Here is a 21,586-nt window from a genome sequence, read left to right as displayed (position 1 = left end):
CAATACGATTCTCGTCTGCTTAACTGGCGGATAAAGTGCCCCCCCCTCCAATGTCGGGACACTCTCTCAATACCCCAGAATTTCAGACATTTAGGATCACGGTTATGATAACGTCTAAAATGTTTTGACACGCTATGTGTTTTCACACCTCGTTTGATGCAACTGATGTGTTCGCCAACGCGAACATGTAGGGCACGTGAGGTACGACCTACGTATTGGAGCCCACAATCACATTGTAGCATGTATATAACTCCTTCAGTATCACAGGTGACAAGCTCTTTGATAGTATACTCATTACTAGTGACGGTAGAACTGAAGGTTTTTCGTTTCTTAATATTGTTTCTCACATGTTTACACGTGGCACATCTGCCACATGCATAAAAACCAGAAAGAAAATTGAATAATCTCGGTCTAGGCACAATAGGCGGGTCGATGACCCCCGGTGCAACCAAATCACGCAAGGCTGGGGCTTTCTTGTAAACGAATTGCGGTCGATCAGGTAGTGTCGGTCCCAAAACCGCATCTCCTTTTAACACTGACCAATGTTTTGTAACAATCCGTTCAAATTTTTTATATTGTATATTGTAATCTAAAACAATTTTATGATTAACAGTTTGATCAATGCCTGATGAGACTGGTGATTTGTCTGAGACAATAGCCTCCCTATTCATTAAGCGCACCCTTTCAATTTCTGAATCTATATCTGAGGAAGAGTAGCCTTTCTGGATGAATCTTTTGGCAAGCACCTAAAAAAAAAAAAAAAAAAGGTACTTGCCAAAAGATTCATCCAGAAAGGCTACTCTTCCTCAGATATAGATTCAGAAATTGAAAGGGTGCGCTTAATGAATAGGGAGGCTATTGTCTCAGACAAATCACCAGTCTCATCAGGCATTGATCAAACTGTTAATCATAAAATTGTTTTAGATTACAATATACAATATAAAAAATTTGAACGGATTGTTACAAAACATTGGTCAGTGTTAAAAGGAGATGCGGTTTTGGGACCAACACTACCTGATCGACCGCAATTCGTTTACAAGAAAGCCCCAGCCTTGCGTGATTTGGTTGCACCGGGGGTCATCGACCCGCCTATTGTGCCTAGACCGAGATTATTCAATTTTCTTTCTGGTTTTTATGCATGTGGCAGATGTGCCACGTGTAAACATGTGAGAAACAATATTAAGAAACGAAAAACCTTCAGTTCTACCGTCACTAGTAATGAGTATACTATCAAAGAGCTTGTCACCTGTGATACTGAAGGAGTTATATACATGCTACAATGTGATTGTGGGCTCCAATACGTAGGTCGTACCTCACGTGCCCTACATGTTCGCGTTGGCGAACACATCAGTTGCATCAAACGAGGTGTGAAAACACATAGCGTGTCAAAACATTTTAGACGTTATCATAACCGTGATCCTAAATGTCTGAAATTCTGGGGTATTGAGAGAGTGTCCCGACATTGGAGGGGGGGGCACTTTATCCGCCAGTTAAGCAGACGAGAATCGTATTGGATCTTTGAGCTCAAGGTTGCCTCGCCTGGGGGCCTTAACGTTGAGTTTGATTTAAATTGTTTCATTTCTAACCGGTAATTAATTGATTAAAATTTCGTTTTTATAGTAATTTTTATTATATTGTTGTCTGTATTTATTTATCTCTGTTTCAATTTGTTATCAGTCACTGTTAAGTGATGATGATCGAGGATGACGTCCGTTTTTATATAAATTTTTGTATATATAAATTTTTTATATATATATATATTTTATGCATTTTATATGAATTTTTTAACATATATTTTAATATATTTAGCTGGCTTCTCTGTACAATTTTTTATAAAAATAAAAATAAAAATAGTCTTTTTTGATTGTGCGGGGATTGTATATAATCTAATTTTTATATCCAGTTAATTAATTATTCATGAGGCTTATTGGACCTTACTGTTTGGTTTTTCTTTTTTCCTTTCCATTCAGTTCTTGTTCCGATTTTTTATATATTTTTTATATATTTTTTATATATATTTTTTATGCCTCCCTATTTTATTGTCTATTATTGATTTGTTGCCCAGCCTTGGATGTGTAATTCCAGTTTATTTCCCTTTACTGGCCACATCCTGAGACTCTTTCGATTGGGTGCTGAATCGTAATTTAAACAGCATTATGGCTTTTGAACCGGAAGTTGTTGGTCATTTAGCTACTGATTGGCCACATCTACTATCAATTCGATAGGCCGGTTACTCTCAGCACTTCATTATAGGCGACCTTTGCCCCGGATGTTATTGGCCATTGAGTACTCTCATTGGTCACATCCGTGAGCTTATCTGATTGGCCGTCCATTTATGCTTTCACTATAAATTCTTTACCATTGGGGACGTCCGGCGTTCTCTCTCACCCGACGCTGAGGAAGTCCCGCCCACGGGACGTAACGCGTACGAAGGGGGAGGAGTTACGCACGGACGTCACCCTCGATCATCGCCGCTGTGTTTGGATTGTTTGCTGTACATGCTGCTTTGCTCGCACTCGGCTCAGAGTGATTTTAAATGTAAGTGTACCACTTTTTCCTTATTAAATATCCCCGGTACATACAGAGAGCACTTAGATTCTTGTGTGTTTTTCTTTTATGGTGACCTGTGGATATCAATCTGATATGGTGTCATGCTGGAGACTGGAAGCTGGTCTTTGACTGAGTTTTGGATGCTGTTATGCCGATATGCTTTGTGACTCTTTATGGGTCGAAGCAATGAGGTGAGAGTCCATCCTTACCTTGGTGGTGGATTTACCTCTGGTGTCTCCTCTTCACTCTCACCCCTGCCGGATTTATTTATTTGTTTAAAGGACACTTTATTTTGCACTTGGACACTTTATATTTATATTTATATTTATTTTTATATGTTTATTAGATTGTATTTTTGCGCTGCACTTTTTTCTTTATATACTTTGGGAATTGTTTTATGAATACATTCACAGTGCTGGCTTGCATTATATTTTATTAATTGTTATTTCCCAGCGCTGAATTTTTCTATTTTCACCAGTGCTGTTTCACTGCTCACCTTACTGAGCCACCCGCTCTGCCCCTATCCAGGCTGAGGTTCCGTGTGCTTCTTCCAAGGGAGAGAGAGGAGGCCAAATCGGAGAGTCAGGCCTTCTCATCCAACATCAGTGCCTGACCTCACAAATGCTCTTCTGTAAGAATGGTCAAACATTCCCATAGACACTCCTAAACCTTGTGGACAGACTTCCCAGAAGAGTTGAAGCTGTTATAGCTGCAAAGGGCGGGGCCAACTCAATATTGAACCCTACGGACTAAGACTGGGATGCCATTAAAGTTCATGTGTGCGCAAAGGCAGGTGTCCCAATACTTTTGGTCATACAGTGTAACAGTCCAGGATTGGATATTTAGGCTCCATGCACACTGGCTTAAAAATCACTGCTACTACAGGAGTTTTGTGTTCTGCCTGTAGAAGCAGCTCCATGTTCTCCTATGTGTCCATACACATTGGGATGAGTACAGACATATTTTGAGCTCAACGTTTAGAGGCAGGAAAAAAAACTCTTCTGGTTCTCGTTTCTGATTGGAGCTTTCTGGCAGAAAAATGCAAAACTCTCCTAAACTTGTCTAAACTTTGTACAATAAACTCTCTATATGAAAGTTTTTTCTGCCAAGGGAACTGGCATTTTTTTAAGCCCAGTGTGTATGGAGCCTTATGTATCCTAAAGATAGAATTTGATGACATTCTCATATTTCTATATTATTTATGTGGTTTAGATATAAAACTGTCCCAGAATATTATTGTCTCAGACAGTCCTGTTATACTCACTGTAATTTCTCTATCCGGCTTGTTGTCAGAGCTTCCATCAGATCCCTGAAATCAGGACCCTCCAGATTGTTATTAGACAGGTCCAGTGTCCTCAGTGTCTGGTTATTTCTTATTCCAGATGCCAGGTGGGGGCAGGAACTCTCTGTCAGGTGATTAGAGGACAATCTGTAGAAGAAAAGAAGAATGTCACCAGAAGAAAATGAATTTCTCCCCCAGGAATGAATGGAACTATTCTCTACATGAATGGAACTCATTTCTCTTTATTGGAATCATTTATATGAGATCACTTTATAAAACACGATCGATCATCTACACGATTGGAGGTTTTCTCTTTCTGTGGATCCCAATTACTAAATGTGACATGAGAAGTGGATGAGGTGGTGTAATCCATTCATTATTCCTGTATGGGGATTGGACCATACACACTCACACTGACCAATAGGCTTTCACCTCCAACCTTCTGCTAAGTCTTGGATCCAGTTGTGGGGATTCACTTTGATGGTCACAAAAGTCTGATTAATGTTTTGGAAATTTTATTGACTAAAAGTGACACCATTGTACTTTGGGATTTCCTTTGAACATCATGGTGGAGGATTTGATCTTATGGTGTGGAGAAGATTTTACTATTACTATTACTGTTCTTTATTTGGACCTTTTTTGAAAATGTGTACCAATATTGCTGCACTAATTTTATATATGCTGATTATAAATTCTCTTCATTAGTTATCAGTGAAATATTCTCCATACCATTGTTATATATACACATAGGGAGGATTTTGATGAGGAGTCTCACTTCTATTGTTATATTTTCACATTTATATTGTGTGAATGTTATATAGTGCTGTGCTGTGCTAGTGCTGTAGTCTTCCATATTATACTAGATGTGATAACTCCACCAATAGTGATCAGATATAACAATTACATCCACTACAAAAATACACTTTCATACATGTGAGGAAGAGCAGATCTCCTCCAACCTATTCACAGCTACTTCAGTCTATATAACATATAATGTACAAAAATACATAAACATGAAATGTAACAAAGTTATCTTATAAAACTGCAAACATCAAGAGAAAGTTCATAAATGTGAACATAGCGGATTTCCTACAACCCATTCACCACTACTTCCATCTCCAATCACCATACGGGGACTTGTGCCATAACAGAAATAAGAAGTCCCAGAGATTCATCCAGATGGATTAAACCAATGCTGATCAGCTGCCACCTCTTTGCAGCAACTTCAATCACCCTCCCCCACACCAGTGAGCAAACAGGTCACTTACCAAAAGGTTTGTCCCCACAAGCAAGGCCCAGACACACTTGTTTATATCCTTCCAGCAGCTCCACTCCACTCAAGCCGGCTTCCGATGAGAACAGACTGTGCCCCGGAATGTCAGACCTTCAGGTAGTATCTCCAATATCCCCCGAGGTCTCCAGACAATGGCCGCAATCACATTACATAGAAAAGAAAAATCCTCCATAGTGTATAATCCTTATATATATATATATATATAGAATCACAGATTGTACACTTCATCATATACACGAGTATACACAGAACTCAGAGCACACACCGCTCCGGACTGCAGCCGTGTATGATGGAGTCCAGGCAGTGACATGGAGGCTTCTTCTTTTCTATGTAATGTGATTGCGGCCATTGTCTGGACACCTCGGGTGATATTGTATTTTTGCACATTATATGTTATACAGACTGAAGTAGCTGTGAATAGGTTGGAGGAGATCTGCCCTTCCTCACATGTATGAAAGTGTATTTTTGTAGTGAAGGTAATTTGTATTATTGATCAGTATTGGTGGAGTTATCACATCTACATTATAAGTGTTGGTATTCGGACAGATTGTAGGTTGCAGATTTCTCATTTGTCTCATCACACATTTTATCACTAAGTGTCGGGCTCTATACATAGAATTCTATTATACTATTTGTACTTCTATATTAGACTTCCTGCTGGCGGCTGCTTTTCATTTATTAGATTTTTAGTGCAGATATTTCATTTTTTACATTTTTATATCCCGCTTTAGAGAACGGTCTGATATTGGAGATATAGAGAGACAACCAGGAGATGAAATATATCTCCATTATTATTATTTGATATATATAATTTAGACACACACTATATTACCAAAAGTATTGGGACGCCTGCCTTTACACGCACATGAACTTTAATGGCATCCCAGTCTTAATCCTCGTACACACGATCAGATTTTCAGACGACCGTTTGTCAGTTTTTTGTTGCATGCTAGTCTCATATCGGAAGTGAAGAGGTTACTCACCATACGAAAATTCTCATCAGACAGAATACAACTTGAGAAGTGATGTAATGTGTGGAATAGTTTTGCTCTTATGATCTTTTTCTGATGAAAAACTTACTTATTAAATGAAAATCAGATGTTGAGATCACATACGATAAAAATGTTATAGTCTGCACATCCAGCTTTTGTCAGACGACAAATTGGAGCGGCTGTTGAAAGCACCATACTAACGATCTGAAAATCAGCAGATAGTTTGTTCTGATGAAATTTTACTTCCGATTTTCATATTGTGTGTATGGGGCTTTAGTCCATAGTGTTCAATATTGAGTTGGCCCCGCCCTTTTCTGTTATAACAGCTTCATCTCTTCTAGGAAGGCCGTCCACAAGGTTTAGGAGTGTGTCTATGGGAATGTTTGACCATTCTTCCAGAAGAGCATTTGTGAGGTCAGGCACTGATGTTGGATGAGAAGGCCTGGCTCACACTCTCCACTGTAATTTATCCCAAAGGTGTTCTATTGGGTTGAGGTCAGGACTCTGTGCAGGCCATTCAATTTCCTCCACCCCAAACTCGCTCATCCATGTCTTTTATGGACCTTGCTTTGTGCACTGCCCCAAATTATTTGGTGGAGGGGGGATTATGGTGTGGAGTTGGGTTTGGCCCCTTAGTTCCAGTGAAGGGAACTCTTAAGACGTCAGCATACCAAGACATTTTAGACAATTTCATGCTCCCAACTTTATGGGAAGAGTTTGGGGACGGCCCCTTCCTGTTCCAACATGACTGCACACCAGTGCACAAAGCAAAGTCCATAAAGACATGGATGAGTGAGTTTGGGGTGGAGGAACTTGACCGGCCTGCACAGAGTCCTGACCTCAACCCAATAGAACACCTTTGGCATAGGTGTGCGCAGCCTAATGCATTAGGGTGTGCACCTCAAACCAAAGCTCAAACACACGTGTCATATATATATACACACACACTCTTATAAATACATGTATTATAACATTTTTAATTAAATAAACTTCAATGTAAACTAACATTGTTTTTTTAACTTATTAATTAAATAATCTTTTAACATAAACAAATAAGTAATTTTTACACAAACCGCACAGTAAGTAGGATTTTTTTTTATAAGTGTCAGGTTTTAATATCCTGAATTGTATTTACTGCTTTAAATAAACTTGTTAGATACCCTCAGCAACAATAGATCCCCCAGGAACAAGACATCTCCCCAGCAACAATAGATCCCTCGCGGCAACTATAGATTCACCAGCAACAATAGATCCCTCCCAGGAACAATAGACACCTGCCCCCCAGCAACAATAGATCCCTCCCAGGAACAATAGACACCTGCCCCCCAGCAACAATAGATCCCTACAAGGAACAATAGACACCTGCCCCCCAGCAACAATAGATCCCTCCAAGGAACAATAGACACCTGTCCCCCCAGCAACAATAGATCCCTCCAAGGAACAATAGACACCTGCCCCCCCAGCAACAATAGATCCCTCGCAGGAACAATAGACACCCGCCCCCCAGCAACAATAGATTCCTCCCAGGAACAATAGACACCTGCCCCCCAGCAACAATAGATCCCTCCCAGGAACAATATACACCTGCCCCCAGCAACAATAGATCCCTCGCAGGAACAATAGACACCTGCCCCCCCAGCAACAATAGATCCCTCCCAGGAACAATAGACACCTGCCCCCCCAGCAACAATAGATCCCTCCCAGGAACAATAGACACCTGCCCCCAGCAACAATAGATCCCTCCAAGGAACAATAGACACCTGCCCCCCAGCAACAATAGATCCCTCCAAGGAACAATAGACACCTGCCCCCCAGCAACAATAGATCCCTCCCAGGAACAATAGACACCTGCCCCCCAGCAACAATAGATCCCTCCCAGGAACAATATACACCTGCCCCCAGCAACAATAGATCCCTCGCAGGAACAATAGACACCTGCCCCCCAGCAACAATAGATCCCTCGCAGAAACAATAGACACCTGCCCCCCCAGCAACAATAGATCTCTCCAGATTTGGTCTGTGTGAAAGTGATACAGTCTACAAACTATGGCATACTGTATATATATTACAATTGATCAGGATGCTGAAATGGGGTATGGCAGTGATCATGATGCTGAAATGGGGTATGGCAGTGATCAGGACGCTTGTATGGGTCAGGACGCTCTGATTGGACACAGCAGTCACATGGTACAAGACCAGCGGTAATGGGATTCACTGTGTCCAGCCCACACACTGATCACAGGGCTTCCAGGTGTATTTTTTATGTTGGATTTATATACGGTACATAATCTGTGGGATTTATTTGCCATTTTTAATATTTTTGCACAAGTACTATATTTCCTTTACATAATTTGCCACTGTTTTTGCTGGACACTTCATATTTTAGTTTTTTTTACCTGCACTGTCAGGGTATTTATTACTACTATCACTTACACATCTGTATTATATCATTAGAATCAAATCTCGTAGAACAGAGCCACATTCCCTTTCTTTGAGTTTTATTTCCTGGATCAATATGAACCCTGCCTGACTTGTCAGCAAAAAAGTAAGTGTGATAGATAGATATATATATAAATGCACACTTACTTTTTTGCTGACAAATCAGGCAGTGTTTATATCGAGTTGTCTTTTTTTCTTGGTCCATTGTGTGTCTGGCTGCCTTACCTGATCAGTCAGTGCTGTTTCACTGCTCACCTTACTGAGCCACCCGCTCTGCCGCTATCCAGGCTGAGGTTCCGTGTGCTTCTTCCAAGGGAGAGAGAGGAGGCCAAAGGGGGGGGGGGGGGTCAGAGTGAAGATGTATATCACTCCGCCGCCGCCTCTGGGTCCTGCAGCCGAAACTATAGAAGACCCATCGGCAAATGCGGCTGGATTAATCCACGCTTGTGGTCCTGGGGACTCCCTAGTCCCTGTTTAATCACCTCCCAATCACAGCACACAGATTTTTTTTGCTTGCCCGGACCGACCCCAGGGGTGACATAAGGTACACAGGCAATTTCACAGGCTCACAGCAGTGAGAGCACAGGATTGATTAGGGTGTGCCTGGGCACACCCGGCACACCCCGTGCGCACGCCTATGACCTTTGGGATGATTTAAATCGGAGAGTCAGGCCTTCTCATCCAACATCAGTGCCTGACCTCACAAATGCGCTTCTGGAAGAATGGTCAAACATTCCCATAGACACCCTCCTAAACGTTGTGGACAGACTTCCCAGAAGAGTTGAAGCTGTTATAACTGCAAAGGGTGGGCCAACTCAATATTGAACCCTACGGACTAAGACTGGGATGCCATTAAAGTTCATGTGTGCGCAAAGGCAGGTGTCCCAATACTTTTGGTCATATAGTGTAACAGTCCAGGATTGGATATTTAGGCTCCATGCACACTGGCTTAAAAATCGCTACTACAGGAGTTTTGTGTTCTGCCTGTAGAAGCAGTTCCATGTTCTCCTATGTGTCCATACACATTGGGATGATTACAGACATATTTTGAGCTCAACGTTTAGAGGCAGGGGAAAAAAACTCTTCTGGTTCGTGTTTCTGATTGGAGCTTTCTGGCAGAAAAATGCAAAACTCTCCTAAACTTGTCTAAACTTTGTACAATAAACTCTCTATATGAATGTTTTTTTTTCTGCCAAGGGAACTGGCATTTTTTTTAAGCCCAGTGTGTATGGAGCCTTATAGAGCCTAAAGATGGAATTTGATGACATTCTCATATTTCTATATTATTTATGTGGTTTAGATATAAAACTGTCCCAGAATATTATTGTCTCAGTCAGTCCTGTTATACTCACCGTAATTCCTCTATCTGGCTTGTTGTCAGAGCTTCCATTAGATCCCTGAAATGAGGACCCTCCAGATTGTTATCAGACAGGTCCAGTGTCCTCAGTGTCTGGTTATTTCTTATTCCAGATGCCAGGTGGGGGCAGGAGCTGTCTGTCAGGTGATTATTATCCAATCTGTAGAAGAAGAGAAGAATGTTACCAGAAGACAATGAATTTCTCCCCCAGGAATGAATGGAACTATTCTCTACATGAATGGAACTCATTTCTCTTTATTGGAATCATTTATATGAGATCACTTTATAAAACACGATCGATCATCTACACTATTGGAGGTTTTCTCTTTTTGTGGATCCCAATTACTAAATGTGACATGAGAAGTGGATGAGGTGGTGAGATCCATTCATTATTCCTGTATGGGGATTGGACCATACACACTCACACTGACCAATAGGCTTTCACCTCCAACCTTCTGCTAAGTCTTGGATTCAGTTGTGGGGATTCACTTTGATGGTCACAGAAGTCTCACTCATGTTGTGGAAACTTCATTGACTAAAAGTGACCCCATTGTACTTTGTGATTTCCTTTGAACATCATGGTGGAGGATTTGATCTTATGGTGTGGAGAAGATTTTATTATTACCGTTCTTTATTTGGACCTTTTTTTGAAAATTTGTACTAATATTGCTGCACTAATTTTATATATGCTGATTATAAATTCTCTTCATTAGTTATCAGTGAAATATTCTCCATACCATTGTTATATATATACTTATAGGGAGGTTTGTGATGAGGAGTCTCACTTCTATTGTTATATTTTCACATTTATATTGTGTGAATGTTATATACTAGTGCTGCAGTCTTCCATATTATACTAGATGTGATAACTCCACCAATAGTGATCAGATAGAACAATTACATTCACTACAAAAATACACTTTCATACATGTGAGGAAGAGCAGATCTCCTCCAACCTATTCACAGCTACTTCAATCTATATAACATATAATGTACAAAAATACATAAACATGAAATGTAACAAAGTTATCTTATAAAACTGCAAACATCAAGAGAAAGTTCATAAATGTGAACATAGCGGATTTCCTACAACCCATTCACCACTACTTCCATCTCCAATCACCATACAGGGACTTGTGCAGTAACAGAAATAAGAAGTCCCAAAGATTCATCCAGATTAAATCAATGCTGATCATCTGCCACCTCTTTGCAGCAACTTCAATCACCCTCCCCCACACCAGTGAGCAAACAGGTCACTTACCAAAAGGTTTGTCCCCACAAGCAAGGCCCAGACACGCTTGTTTATATCCTTCCAGCAGCTCCACTCCGCTCAAGCCGGCTTTCGATGAGAACAGACTGTGCCCCGGAATGTCAGACCTCCAGGTAGTATCTCCAATATCCCCCGAGGTGTCCAGACAATGGCCGCCATCACATTACATAGAAAAGAAAAATCCTCCATAGTGTATAATCCATATATATATATATATAGAATCACAGATTGTACACTTCATCATATACACGAGTATACACAGAACTCAGAGCACACACCGCTCCGGACTGCAGCCGTGTATGATGGAGTCCAGGCAGTGACATGGAGGCTTCTTCTTTTCTATGTAATGTGATTGCGGCCATTGTCTGGACACCTCGGGTGATATTGTATTTTTGCACATTATATGTTATACAGACTGAAGTAGCTGTGAAAAGGTTGGAGGAGATCTGCCCTTCCTCACATGTATGAAAGTGTATTTTTGTAGTGAATGTAATTTTTATTATTGATCAGTATTGGTGGAGTTATCACATCTACATTATAAGTGTTGGTATTCCGACAGATTGTAGGTTGCAGATTTCTCATTTGTCTCATCACACATTTTATCACTTATGCCGCGTACACACCATCACTTTATGTGATGAAAAAAAATGACGTTTTTAAAAACGTCACTTTAATTGACTGTGTGTGGGGGAAAACGTTGTTTTATGTCTTGTAAAAAACGACCAAAAAAAATTGAAGCATGCTTCAATTTTATGTGTCGTTTTTCAAAAGTGCACTTTTTACTTCACAGAAATTGACCGTGTGTAGCAAAAAACGTCGTTTTCTAAGACGTTTTTTCATCCACGCATGCCCAGAAGCTACTTATGAAGCAATCTTCAATGGTAAAACGTGGTGGAACGTAACCTCACTTTGCAAGATCATTGTGAGAAAACGATGGTGTGTATGCAACTTCGTCTTTGAAAATTGAAGTTTCAAAAACGTCATTTTTTACTTCACAGAAAGTGTCGTTTTTTTTCATCACATAAAGTGATGGTGTGTACGCGGCATAAGTGTCGGGCTCTATACATAGAATTCTATTATACTATTTGTACTTCTATATCAGACTTCCTGCTGGCGGCTGCTTTTCATATATCTCCATTATTATTAGATTTTTGTAGTTTAGACACACACTATATTACCGAAAGTATTGGGACGCCTGCCTTTACACGCACATGAACTTTAATGGCATCCCGGTCTTAATCCTCGCACACACGATCAGATTTTCAGACGACCGTTCATCCGTTTTTTGTGGCATGCTAGTCTCATATCGGAAGTGAAGAGGTTACTCACCATAAGAAAATTCTCATCCGACAGAATACATCTTCAGAAGTGATGTAATGTGTGGAATAGTTTTGCTCTTATGATCTTTTTCTGATGAAAAACTTACTTATTAAATGAAAATCAGACGTTGAGATCACATACGATAACAATGTTATAGTCTGCACATCCAGCTTTTGTCAGACGACAAATTGGAGCGGCTGTTGAAAGCACCATACTAACGATCTGAAAATCGGCAGATTGTTTGTTCAGATGAAATTTTACTTCCGATTTTCATATTGTGTGTATGAGGCTTTAGTCCGTAGGGTTCAATATTGAGTTGGCCCCGTCCTTTTCAGTTATAACAGCTTCATCTCTTCTGGGAAGTCTGTCCACAAGGTTTAGGAGGGTGTCTATGGGAATGTTTAACCATTCTTCCAGAAGCGCATTTGTGAGGTCAGGCACTGATGTTGGATGAGAAGGCCTGGCTCACACTCTCCACTGTAATTTATCCCAAAGGTGTTCTATCGGGTTGAGGTCAGGACTCTGTGCAGGCCATTCAATTTCCTCCACCCCAAACTCGCTCATTCGTGTCTTTTATGGACCTTGCTTTGTGCACTGCCCCAAATTATTTGGTGGAGGGGGATTATGGTGTGGAGTTGGGTTTGGCCCCTTAGTTCCAGTGAAGGGAACTCTTAAGGAGTCAGCATACCAAGACATTTTAGACAATTTCATGCTCCCAACTTTATGGGAAGAGTTTGGGGACGGCCCCTTCCTGTTCCAACATGACTGCACACCTGTGCACAAAGCAAGGTCCATAAAGACGAGGATGAGTGAGTTTGGGGTGGAGGAACTTGACTGGCCTTCACCTCAACCCAATAGAACACCTTTGGCATAGGTGTGCGCAGCCTAATGCATTAGGGTGTGCACCTCAAACCAAAGCTCAAACACACGTGTCATATATATATATATACACACACTCTTATAAATACATGTATTAAAACATTTTTAATTAAATAAACATCAATGTAAACTAACATTTTTTTTTAACTTATTAATTAAATAATCTTTTAAAATAAACAAAACTTTTAAATAAATCGCCAGATCAAATAAGTAATTTTTACACAAACCGCACAGTAAGTAGGATTTTTTTTTAATAAGTGTCAGGTTTTAATATCCTGAACTGTGTTTACTGCTTTAAATAAACTTGTTAGATACCCTCAGCAACAATAGATCCCCAGGAACAAGACATCTCCCCAGCAACAATAGATCCCTCACGGCAACTATAGATTCACCAGCAACAATAGATCCCTCCCAGGAACAATAGACACCTGCCCCCCAGCAACAATAGATCCCTCCCAGGAACAATATACACCTGCCCCCCAGCAACAATAGATCCCTCCCAGGAACAATATACACCTGCCCCCCCGGCAACAATAGATCCCACGGAGGAACAATAGACACCTGCCCCCCCAGCAACAATAGATCCCTCGCAGGAACAATAGACACCTGCCCCCCAGAAACAATAGATCTCTGCAGATTTGGTCTGTGTGAAAGTGATACAGTCTACAAACTATGGCATACTATATATATTACAATTGATCAGGATGCTGGTATGGGGTATGGCAGTGATCATGATGCTGAAATGGGGTATGGCAGTGATCAGGATGCTTGTATGGGTCAGGACGCTCTGATTGGACACAGCAGTCACATGGTACAAGACCAGCAGTAATGGGATTCACTATGTCCAGCCCACACACTGATCACATGGCTTCCAGGTGTATTTTTTATATTCGATTCATATACGGTACATAATCTGTGGGATTTATTTGCCATTTTTAATATTTTTGCACACGTACTATATTTCCTTTACATCATTTGCCACTGTTTTTGCTGGACACTTCATATTTTTGTTTTTTTTACCTGCACTGTCAGGGTATTTATTACTACTAGCACTTACACATCATGTATTATATCATTAGAATCAAATCTCGCAGAACAGAGCCACATTCCCTTTCTTTTGAGTTTTATTTCCTGGATCAATATGAACCCTGCCTGACTTGTCAGCAAAACAGTAAGTGTGATAGATATATATATATAAATGCACACTTACTTTTTTGCTGACAAATCAGGCAGTGTTTATATCGAGTTGTCTTTTTTTCTTGGTCCATTGTGTGTCTGGCTGCCTTCCCTGCTCAGTCAGTGCTGTTTCACTGCTCACCTTACTGAGCCACCCGCTCTGCCGCTATCCAGGCTGAGGTTCGGTGTGCTTCTTCCAAGGGAGAGAAAGGAGGCCAAAGGGGGGGGGGGTCAGAGTGAAGATGTATATCACTCCGCCGCCGCCTCTGGGTCCTGCAGCCGGAACTATAGAAGACCCATCGGCAAATGCGGCTGGATTAATCCGCGGCTGTGGTCCCGGGGGCTCCCTAGTCCCTGTTTAATCACCTCCCAATCACAGCACACAGATTTTTTTGCTTGCCCGGACCGACCACAGGGGTGACATAAGGTACACAGGCAATTTCACAGGCTTGCAGCAGTGAGAGCACAGGATTGATTAGGGTGTGCCTGGGCACACCCGGCACACCCCGTGCGCACGCCTATGACCTTTGGGATGATTTAAATCGGAGAGTCAGGCCTTCTCATCCAACATCACAAATGCTCTTCTGGAAGAATGGTCAAACATTCTCATAGACACCCTCCTAAACCTTGTGGACAGACTTCCCAGAAGAGTTGAAGCTGTTATAACTGCAAAAGGTGGGCCAACTCAATATTGAACCTTATGGACTAAGACTGGGATGTCATTAAATGTTATTCATTTATGTATTTCATGGGATGAGGTGCTTTCAAATTTGAGGATCTGCTTATCCATACCATAATACTGGGATGCAATTAAAGTTCATGTGTGCGCAAAGGCAGGCGTCCCAATACTTTTGGTCATATAGTGTAACAGTCCAGGATTGGATATTTAGGCTCCATGCACACTGACTTAAAAATTGCTACTACAGGAGTTTTGTGTTCTGCCTGTAGAAGCAGCTCCATGTTCTCCTATGTGTCCATACACATTGGGATGAGTACAGACATATTTTTAGCTCAACGTTTAGAGGCAGGAAAAAAAAACTTCAGGTTCGCGTTTCTGATTGGAGCTTTCTGGCAGAAAAATGCAAAACTCTCCTAAACTCGTCTAAACTTTGTACAATAAACTCTCTATATGAAAGTTTTTTCTGCCAAGGGAACTGGCATTTTTTTAAGCCCAGTGTGTATGGAGCCTTATGGAGCCTAAAGATGGAATTTGATGACATTCTCATATTTCTATATTATTTATGTGGTTTAGATATAAAACTGTCCCAGAATATTATTGTCTCAGACAGTCTTGTTATACTCACTGTAATTCCTCTATCCGGCTTGTTGTCAGAGCTTCCATCAGATCCCTGAAATCAGGACCCTCCAGATTGTTCTCAGACAGGCCCAGTGTCCTCAGTGTCTGGTTATTTCTTATTCCAGATGCCAGGTGGGGGCAGGAACTGTCTGTCAGGTGATTATCATACAATCTGTAGAAGAAGAGAAGAATGTTACCAGAAGAAAATGAATTTCTCCCCCAGGAATGAATGGAACTATTCTCTACATGAATGGAACTCATTTCTCTTTATTGGAATCATTTATATGAGATCACTTTATAAAACACGATTGATTATCTACACGATTGGAGGTTTTCTCTTTCTGTGGATCCCAATTACTAAATGTGACATGAGAAGTGGATGAGATGGTGTGATCCATTCATTATTCCTGTATGGGGATTGGACCATACACACTCACACTGACCAATAGGCTTTCACCTCCAACCTTCTGCTAAGTCTTGGATCCAGTTGTGGGGATTCACTTTGATGGTCACAAAAGTCTGATTAATGTTGTGGAAATTTTATTGACTAAAAGTGACACCATTGTACTTTGGGATTTCCTATGAACATCATGGTGGAGGATTTGATCTTATGGTTTGGAGAAGATTTTACTATTACTATTACTGTTCTTTATTTGGACCTTTTTTGAAAATGTGTACCATTATTGCTGCACTAATTTTATATATGCTGATTATAAATTCTCTTCATTAGTTATCAGTGAAATATTCTCCATACCATTGTTATATATACACATAGGGAGGTTTGTGATGAGGAGTCTCACTTCTATTGTTATATTTTCACATTTATATTGTGTGAATGTTATATACTAGTGCTGCAGTCTTCCATATTATACTAGATGTGATAACTCCACCAATAGTGATCAGATATAACAATTACATTCACTACAAAAATACACTTTCATACATGTGAGGAAGAGCAGATCTCCTCCAACCTATTCACAGCTACTTCAGTCTATATAACATATAATGTACAAAAATACATAAACATGAAATGTAACAAAGTTATCTTATAAAACTGCAAACATCAAGAGAAAGTTCATAAATGTGAACATAGCGGATTTCCTACAACCCATTCAACACTACTTCCATCTCCAATCACCATACAGGGACTTGTGCCATAACAGAAATAAGAAGTCCCAGAGATTCATCCAGATGGATTAAACCAATGCTGATCAGCTGCCACCTCTTTGCAGCAACTTCAATCACCCTCCCCCACACCAGTGAGCAAACAGGTCACTTACCAAAAGGTTTGTCCCCACAAGCAAGGCCCAGACACACTTGTTTATATCCTTCCAGCAGCTCCACTCCACTCAAGCCGGCTTCCGATGAGAACAGACTGTGCCCCGGAATGTCAGACCTTCAGGTAGTATCTCCAATATCCCCCAAGGTCTCCAGACAATGGCCGCAATCACATTACATAGAAAAGAAAAATCCTCCATAGTGTATAATCCTTATATATATATATATATATATATATAGAATCACAGATTGTACACTTCATCATATACACGAGTATACACAGAACTCAGAGCACACACCGCTCCGGACTGCAGCCGTGTATGATGGAGTCCAGGCAGTGACATGGAGGCTTCTTCTTTTCTATGTAATGTGATTGCGGCCATTGTCTGGACACCTCGGGTGATATTGTATTTTTGCACATTATATGTTATACAGACTGAAGTAGCTGTGAACAGGTTGGAGGAGATCTGCCCTTCCTCACATGTATGAAAGTGTATTTTTGTAGTGAAGGTAATTGTTATTATTGATCAGTATTGGTGGAGTTATCACATCTACATTATAAGTGTTGGTATTCGGACAGATTGTAGGTTGCAGATTTCTCATTTGTCTCATCACACATTTTATCACTAAGTGTCGGGCTCTATACATAGAATTCTATTATACTATTTGTACTTCTATATTAGACTTCCTGCTGGCGGCTGCTTTTCATTTATTAGATTTTTAGTGCAGATATTTCATTTTTTACATTTTTATATCCCGCTTTAGAGAACGGTCTGATATTGGAGATATAGAGAGACAACCAGGAGATGAAATATATCTCCATTATTATTATTTGATATATATAATTTAGACACACACTATATTACCAAAAGTATTGGGACACCTGCCTTTACACGCACATAAACTTTATTGGCATCCCAGTCTTAATCCTCGCACACACGATCAGATTTTCAGATGACCGTTCTTCCATTTTTTGTGAAATGCTAGTCTCATATAGGAAGTGAAGAGATTACTCACCATACAAAAATTCTCATCCGACAGAATACTACTTCAGAAGTGATGAAATGTGTGGAATAGTTTTGCTCTTATGATCTTTTTCTGAAGAAAAACTTACTTGATAAATAAAAATCAGATGTTGAGATCACATACGATAAAAATGTTATAGTCTGCACATCCAGCTTTTGTCAGACGACAAATTGGAGCGGCTGTTGAAAGCACCATACTAACGATCTGAAAATCGGCAGATTGTTCAGATGAAATTTTAGTCCGACTTTCATATTGTGTGTATGAGGCTTTAGTCCGTAGGGTTCAATATTGAGTTGGCCCCGCCCGTTTTCAGTTATAACAGCATCATCTCTTCTGGGAAGGCTGCCCACAAGGTTTAGGAGTGTCTATGAGAATGTTTGACCATTCTTCAGAAAAGCATTTGTGAGGTCAGGCACTGATGTTGGATGAGAAGGCCTGTCTCACAGTCTCTGCTCTAATTCATCCCAAAGGTGTTCTATTGGGTTAAGGTCCGGACTATCCAGGCAAGTCAAGTTCCCCATTCATGTCTTTATGGACCTTGCTTTTTGCTCTGCCCCAAATAATTTGGTGTAGGGGGGATTATGGTGTGGGGTTGTTTTTCAGGAGTTGGGTTTGGCACCATCGTTCCAGTGAAGGGAACTCTCAAGGCGTCAGCATACTAAGACATTTTGGACAATTTCATGCTCCCAACTTTGTGGGAACAGTTTGGGGACGGCCCCTTCCTGTTCCAACATAACTGTTCACCAGTGCACAAAACAAGGTTCATAAAGACATGGATGAGTGATTTTGGGGTGCAGGAACAACTGGTATGCACAGAGTCCTGACCTCAACACGATTTAACACCTTTGGGGTGAATTAGGGCAGATACTGCGAGCCAGACCTCATATTCAACATCAGTGCCTGACCTCACAAATGCTCTTCTGGAAGAATGGTCAAACATTTCCATAGACACTCCTAAAATTTGTGGACAGTCTTCCCAGAAGAGTTGAAGCTGTTATAGCTGCAAAGGGTGGGCCAACTCAATATTAAACCCTACAGACTAAGACTGGGATGCCATTAAAGTTCATGTGTGTGTAAAGGCAGGTGTCCCAATACTTTTGGTCATATAGTGTAACAGTCCAGGATTGGATATTTAGGCTCCATGCACACTGGTTTAACAATTGCTGCTACTACAGGAGTTTTGTGTTCTGCCTGTAGAAGCAGCTCCATGTTCTCCTATGTGTCCATACACATTGGGATGATTACAGACATATTTTGAGCTCAACGTTTAGAGGCAGGAAAAAAAAAACTCTTCTGGTTGACATTTCTGATTGGAGCTTTCTGGCATAAAAATGCAAAACTCTCCTAAACTCGTCTAAACTTTGTACAATAAACTCTCTATATGAAGGTTTTTTTCCATCATCGCGGCGAAGGCGCGACACGTCATCGCGATGGGATTTTGGCGCGAATTTCGATTCGATGGTGAGTACACTCCATCGGATGCAAATCCGCGGAAATCTTCGAGAGGATTTATCCGCGGAAACGGTCCGTTGGACCGTATCCACGGATAAATCCTCTCGTGTGTACTAGGCCTTATACAGACTGAAGTAGCTGTGAATAGGTTGGAGGAGATCTGCTCTTCCTCACATGTATGAAAGTGTATTTTTGTAGTAAGTGTAATTTTTATTATTGATCACTATTGGTGGATAGTGATGGACAAACATCTGACGGGGCGGTTCGCGAACGCTAACTGCAAACTTTCTCAAATGTTCGTGAACCGAAGGTTCGCAGCGGGCCCCATTGACTTTAATGGCAAGCGAACATTAAAAACCTGCAGGTCATATTTGCAGCCACAAAATACTTACTAGCTGTGCACAAATAGTTCCACAACATGGACACTGACCTACCAGAAGTATTTAGTGAAAAACCGGATACATAAATAAGTGTCGGCCATTACAAGCCCCAAAAATTAGCCGACAGGCGTTCACCTGACAGCAATCAACTTTGGATTCTGTGGCTGGAGGTACATTAGGCATTCACAGGATAAATAAGTGCAGGCCCCAAAAATTAGGCATTCAACGGACATAAAAGGCCTTTTATGCCGCTGTATTTACCTAAGACAGGGACCATGAATTGTTATGGGTGGTGGCTGATATTTGTGGCCTGTCATGAGGAATTTGAATGAAACATGGTCTACTGGTCATTAGGGTTGAGCGAACCCAAACTGTAAAGTTCGGGTTCGGTACGGACTTTGTTTTTTTTTTTACCTGGACCCGAACATTTTTCTGAAAGTTTTGGTTCAGAATTCGGCTATGTAACGGTGAGCTGCACGGCAGCCAATCGCTTTTTGTTTTACTGCTGTGACTAAAAAGCCATCACAGCCATGCCTACTAATGGCATGGCTGTGATTGGCCAGTGCAGCATGTGACCCAGCATGTGACCCAGCCTCTATACAAGCTAGAGGCACACAGCACAGCTCGTCACTCTGCTTTAGCTATGGTAGGGAAAGACTGCTGCTGATCTGAGGGAGAGATTGAGATAAGATTGTGAAATGGAAGGGCTCTCGTGCTATCAGTATTCTAAACCTAGGGGGCACTGCTGCAGTTACCTGAAATTGGTCCTAACCAAAAGTGAAAGCAAATTAAATAAGTAATAGTGACTGCGCTATGTTGGTGTGGAGGGATAAAACAAAAAACAGTGAGTCCCACCAAGTAGGCGGGGTAATCCCTACAAGCAATGTCCAATCTGAGCTGTGGGGTGGGTGATCTGAGAAAGCTTAGCAATGTGCAACAAAATACATTCATGAAAGATAAATAAACACAGGAATAAATAAGGTAAACACAATATTAAAGATAAGTGTCCAAGATTGGTACTGTAAGACCAAAAGGTAAGTGATCCCAAAAAATGATAAAGTGTAAAAAGTCCAATGGAGTCAGATACAGGTGAAGGTCTCACATCCAAAAAGAGGTAAAGAGTGCAATTCTCGATATGCTGTCAACAATAGTGTGGTGAAAAACCAAAGAATCCAGTGTTTCAGGGAAGAGCGAACTTCGGTGCACACACCTCTAGTGGTATAGAATGCTCACCTCAAGGCCATAGCAAGGACAGCCTAAATACCACTTGGGATACACTCAAAGATCCAGCAGGATAAATAGCTAGATGTAGTCTCCACATTGAATGGCCATATTGGAAGGAAAAGAAAAAGAGAAAAACATGGCGTAGTACTGAAAAAAGGATCTGGGAAATAATGAATCACATGCACATGCACTCACATGGAGGCCGTGAGCAGTGGGCCTATCTCCTACGAATGGCGAGTTTGTGCGATCCAGTCAGTGATCTTGATTGTATACTGATCCTCTCTCTTTAGCCTCCACCTAAACGTCCACAGATGCTGGCACTCAGAAATGCTCAGCGGGTGTAGATGGGCAAAGAGAGAAGAAAGCACAT

At 41.0% G+C, this 21,586-nt stretch overlaps 1 protein-coding gene across 5 annotated transcripts in view; it reads right to left on the bottom strand.

Moving 5' to 3' along the window:
- The window catches only part of LOC120933758 (NACHT, LRR and PYD domains-containing protein 3-like), a 534,782-nt gene that overhangs the window by 28,965 nt on the left and 484,231 nt on the right, over positions 1 to 21,586 (bottom strand). For 4 of the 5 annotated variants that reach the window (XM_040347135.1, XM_040347138.1, XM_040347139.1 and 1 more), the window contains 3 exons: positions 15,864 to 16,028; positions 9,910 to 10,074; positions 3,815 to 3,979 (listed from right to left, as the gene is read on the bottom strand). In XM_040347135.1, the coding sequence (XP_040203069.1) occupies positions 3,815 to 3,979; positions 9,910 to 10,074; positions 15,864 to 16,028 (495 nt within the window). The remainder of the gene's footprint in view (positions 1 to 3,814; positions 3,980 to 9,909; positions 10,075 to 15,863; positions 16,029 to 21,586) is intronic. The other variant, XM_040347137.1, reaches the window with a different exon arrangement.

Source organism: Rana temporaria, chromosome 3, assembly GCF_905171775.1.
Source record: "Rana temporaria chromosome 3, aRanTem1.1, whole genome shotgun sequence".
Classification (NCBI taxonomy): Eukaryota; Metazoa; Chordata; class Amphibia; order Anura; family Ranidae; genus Rana; species Rana temporaria.
This window is presented reverse-complemented; position numbering and strand designations above follow the sequence as displayed.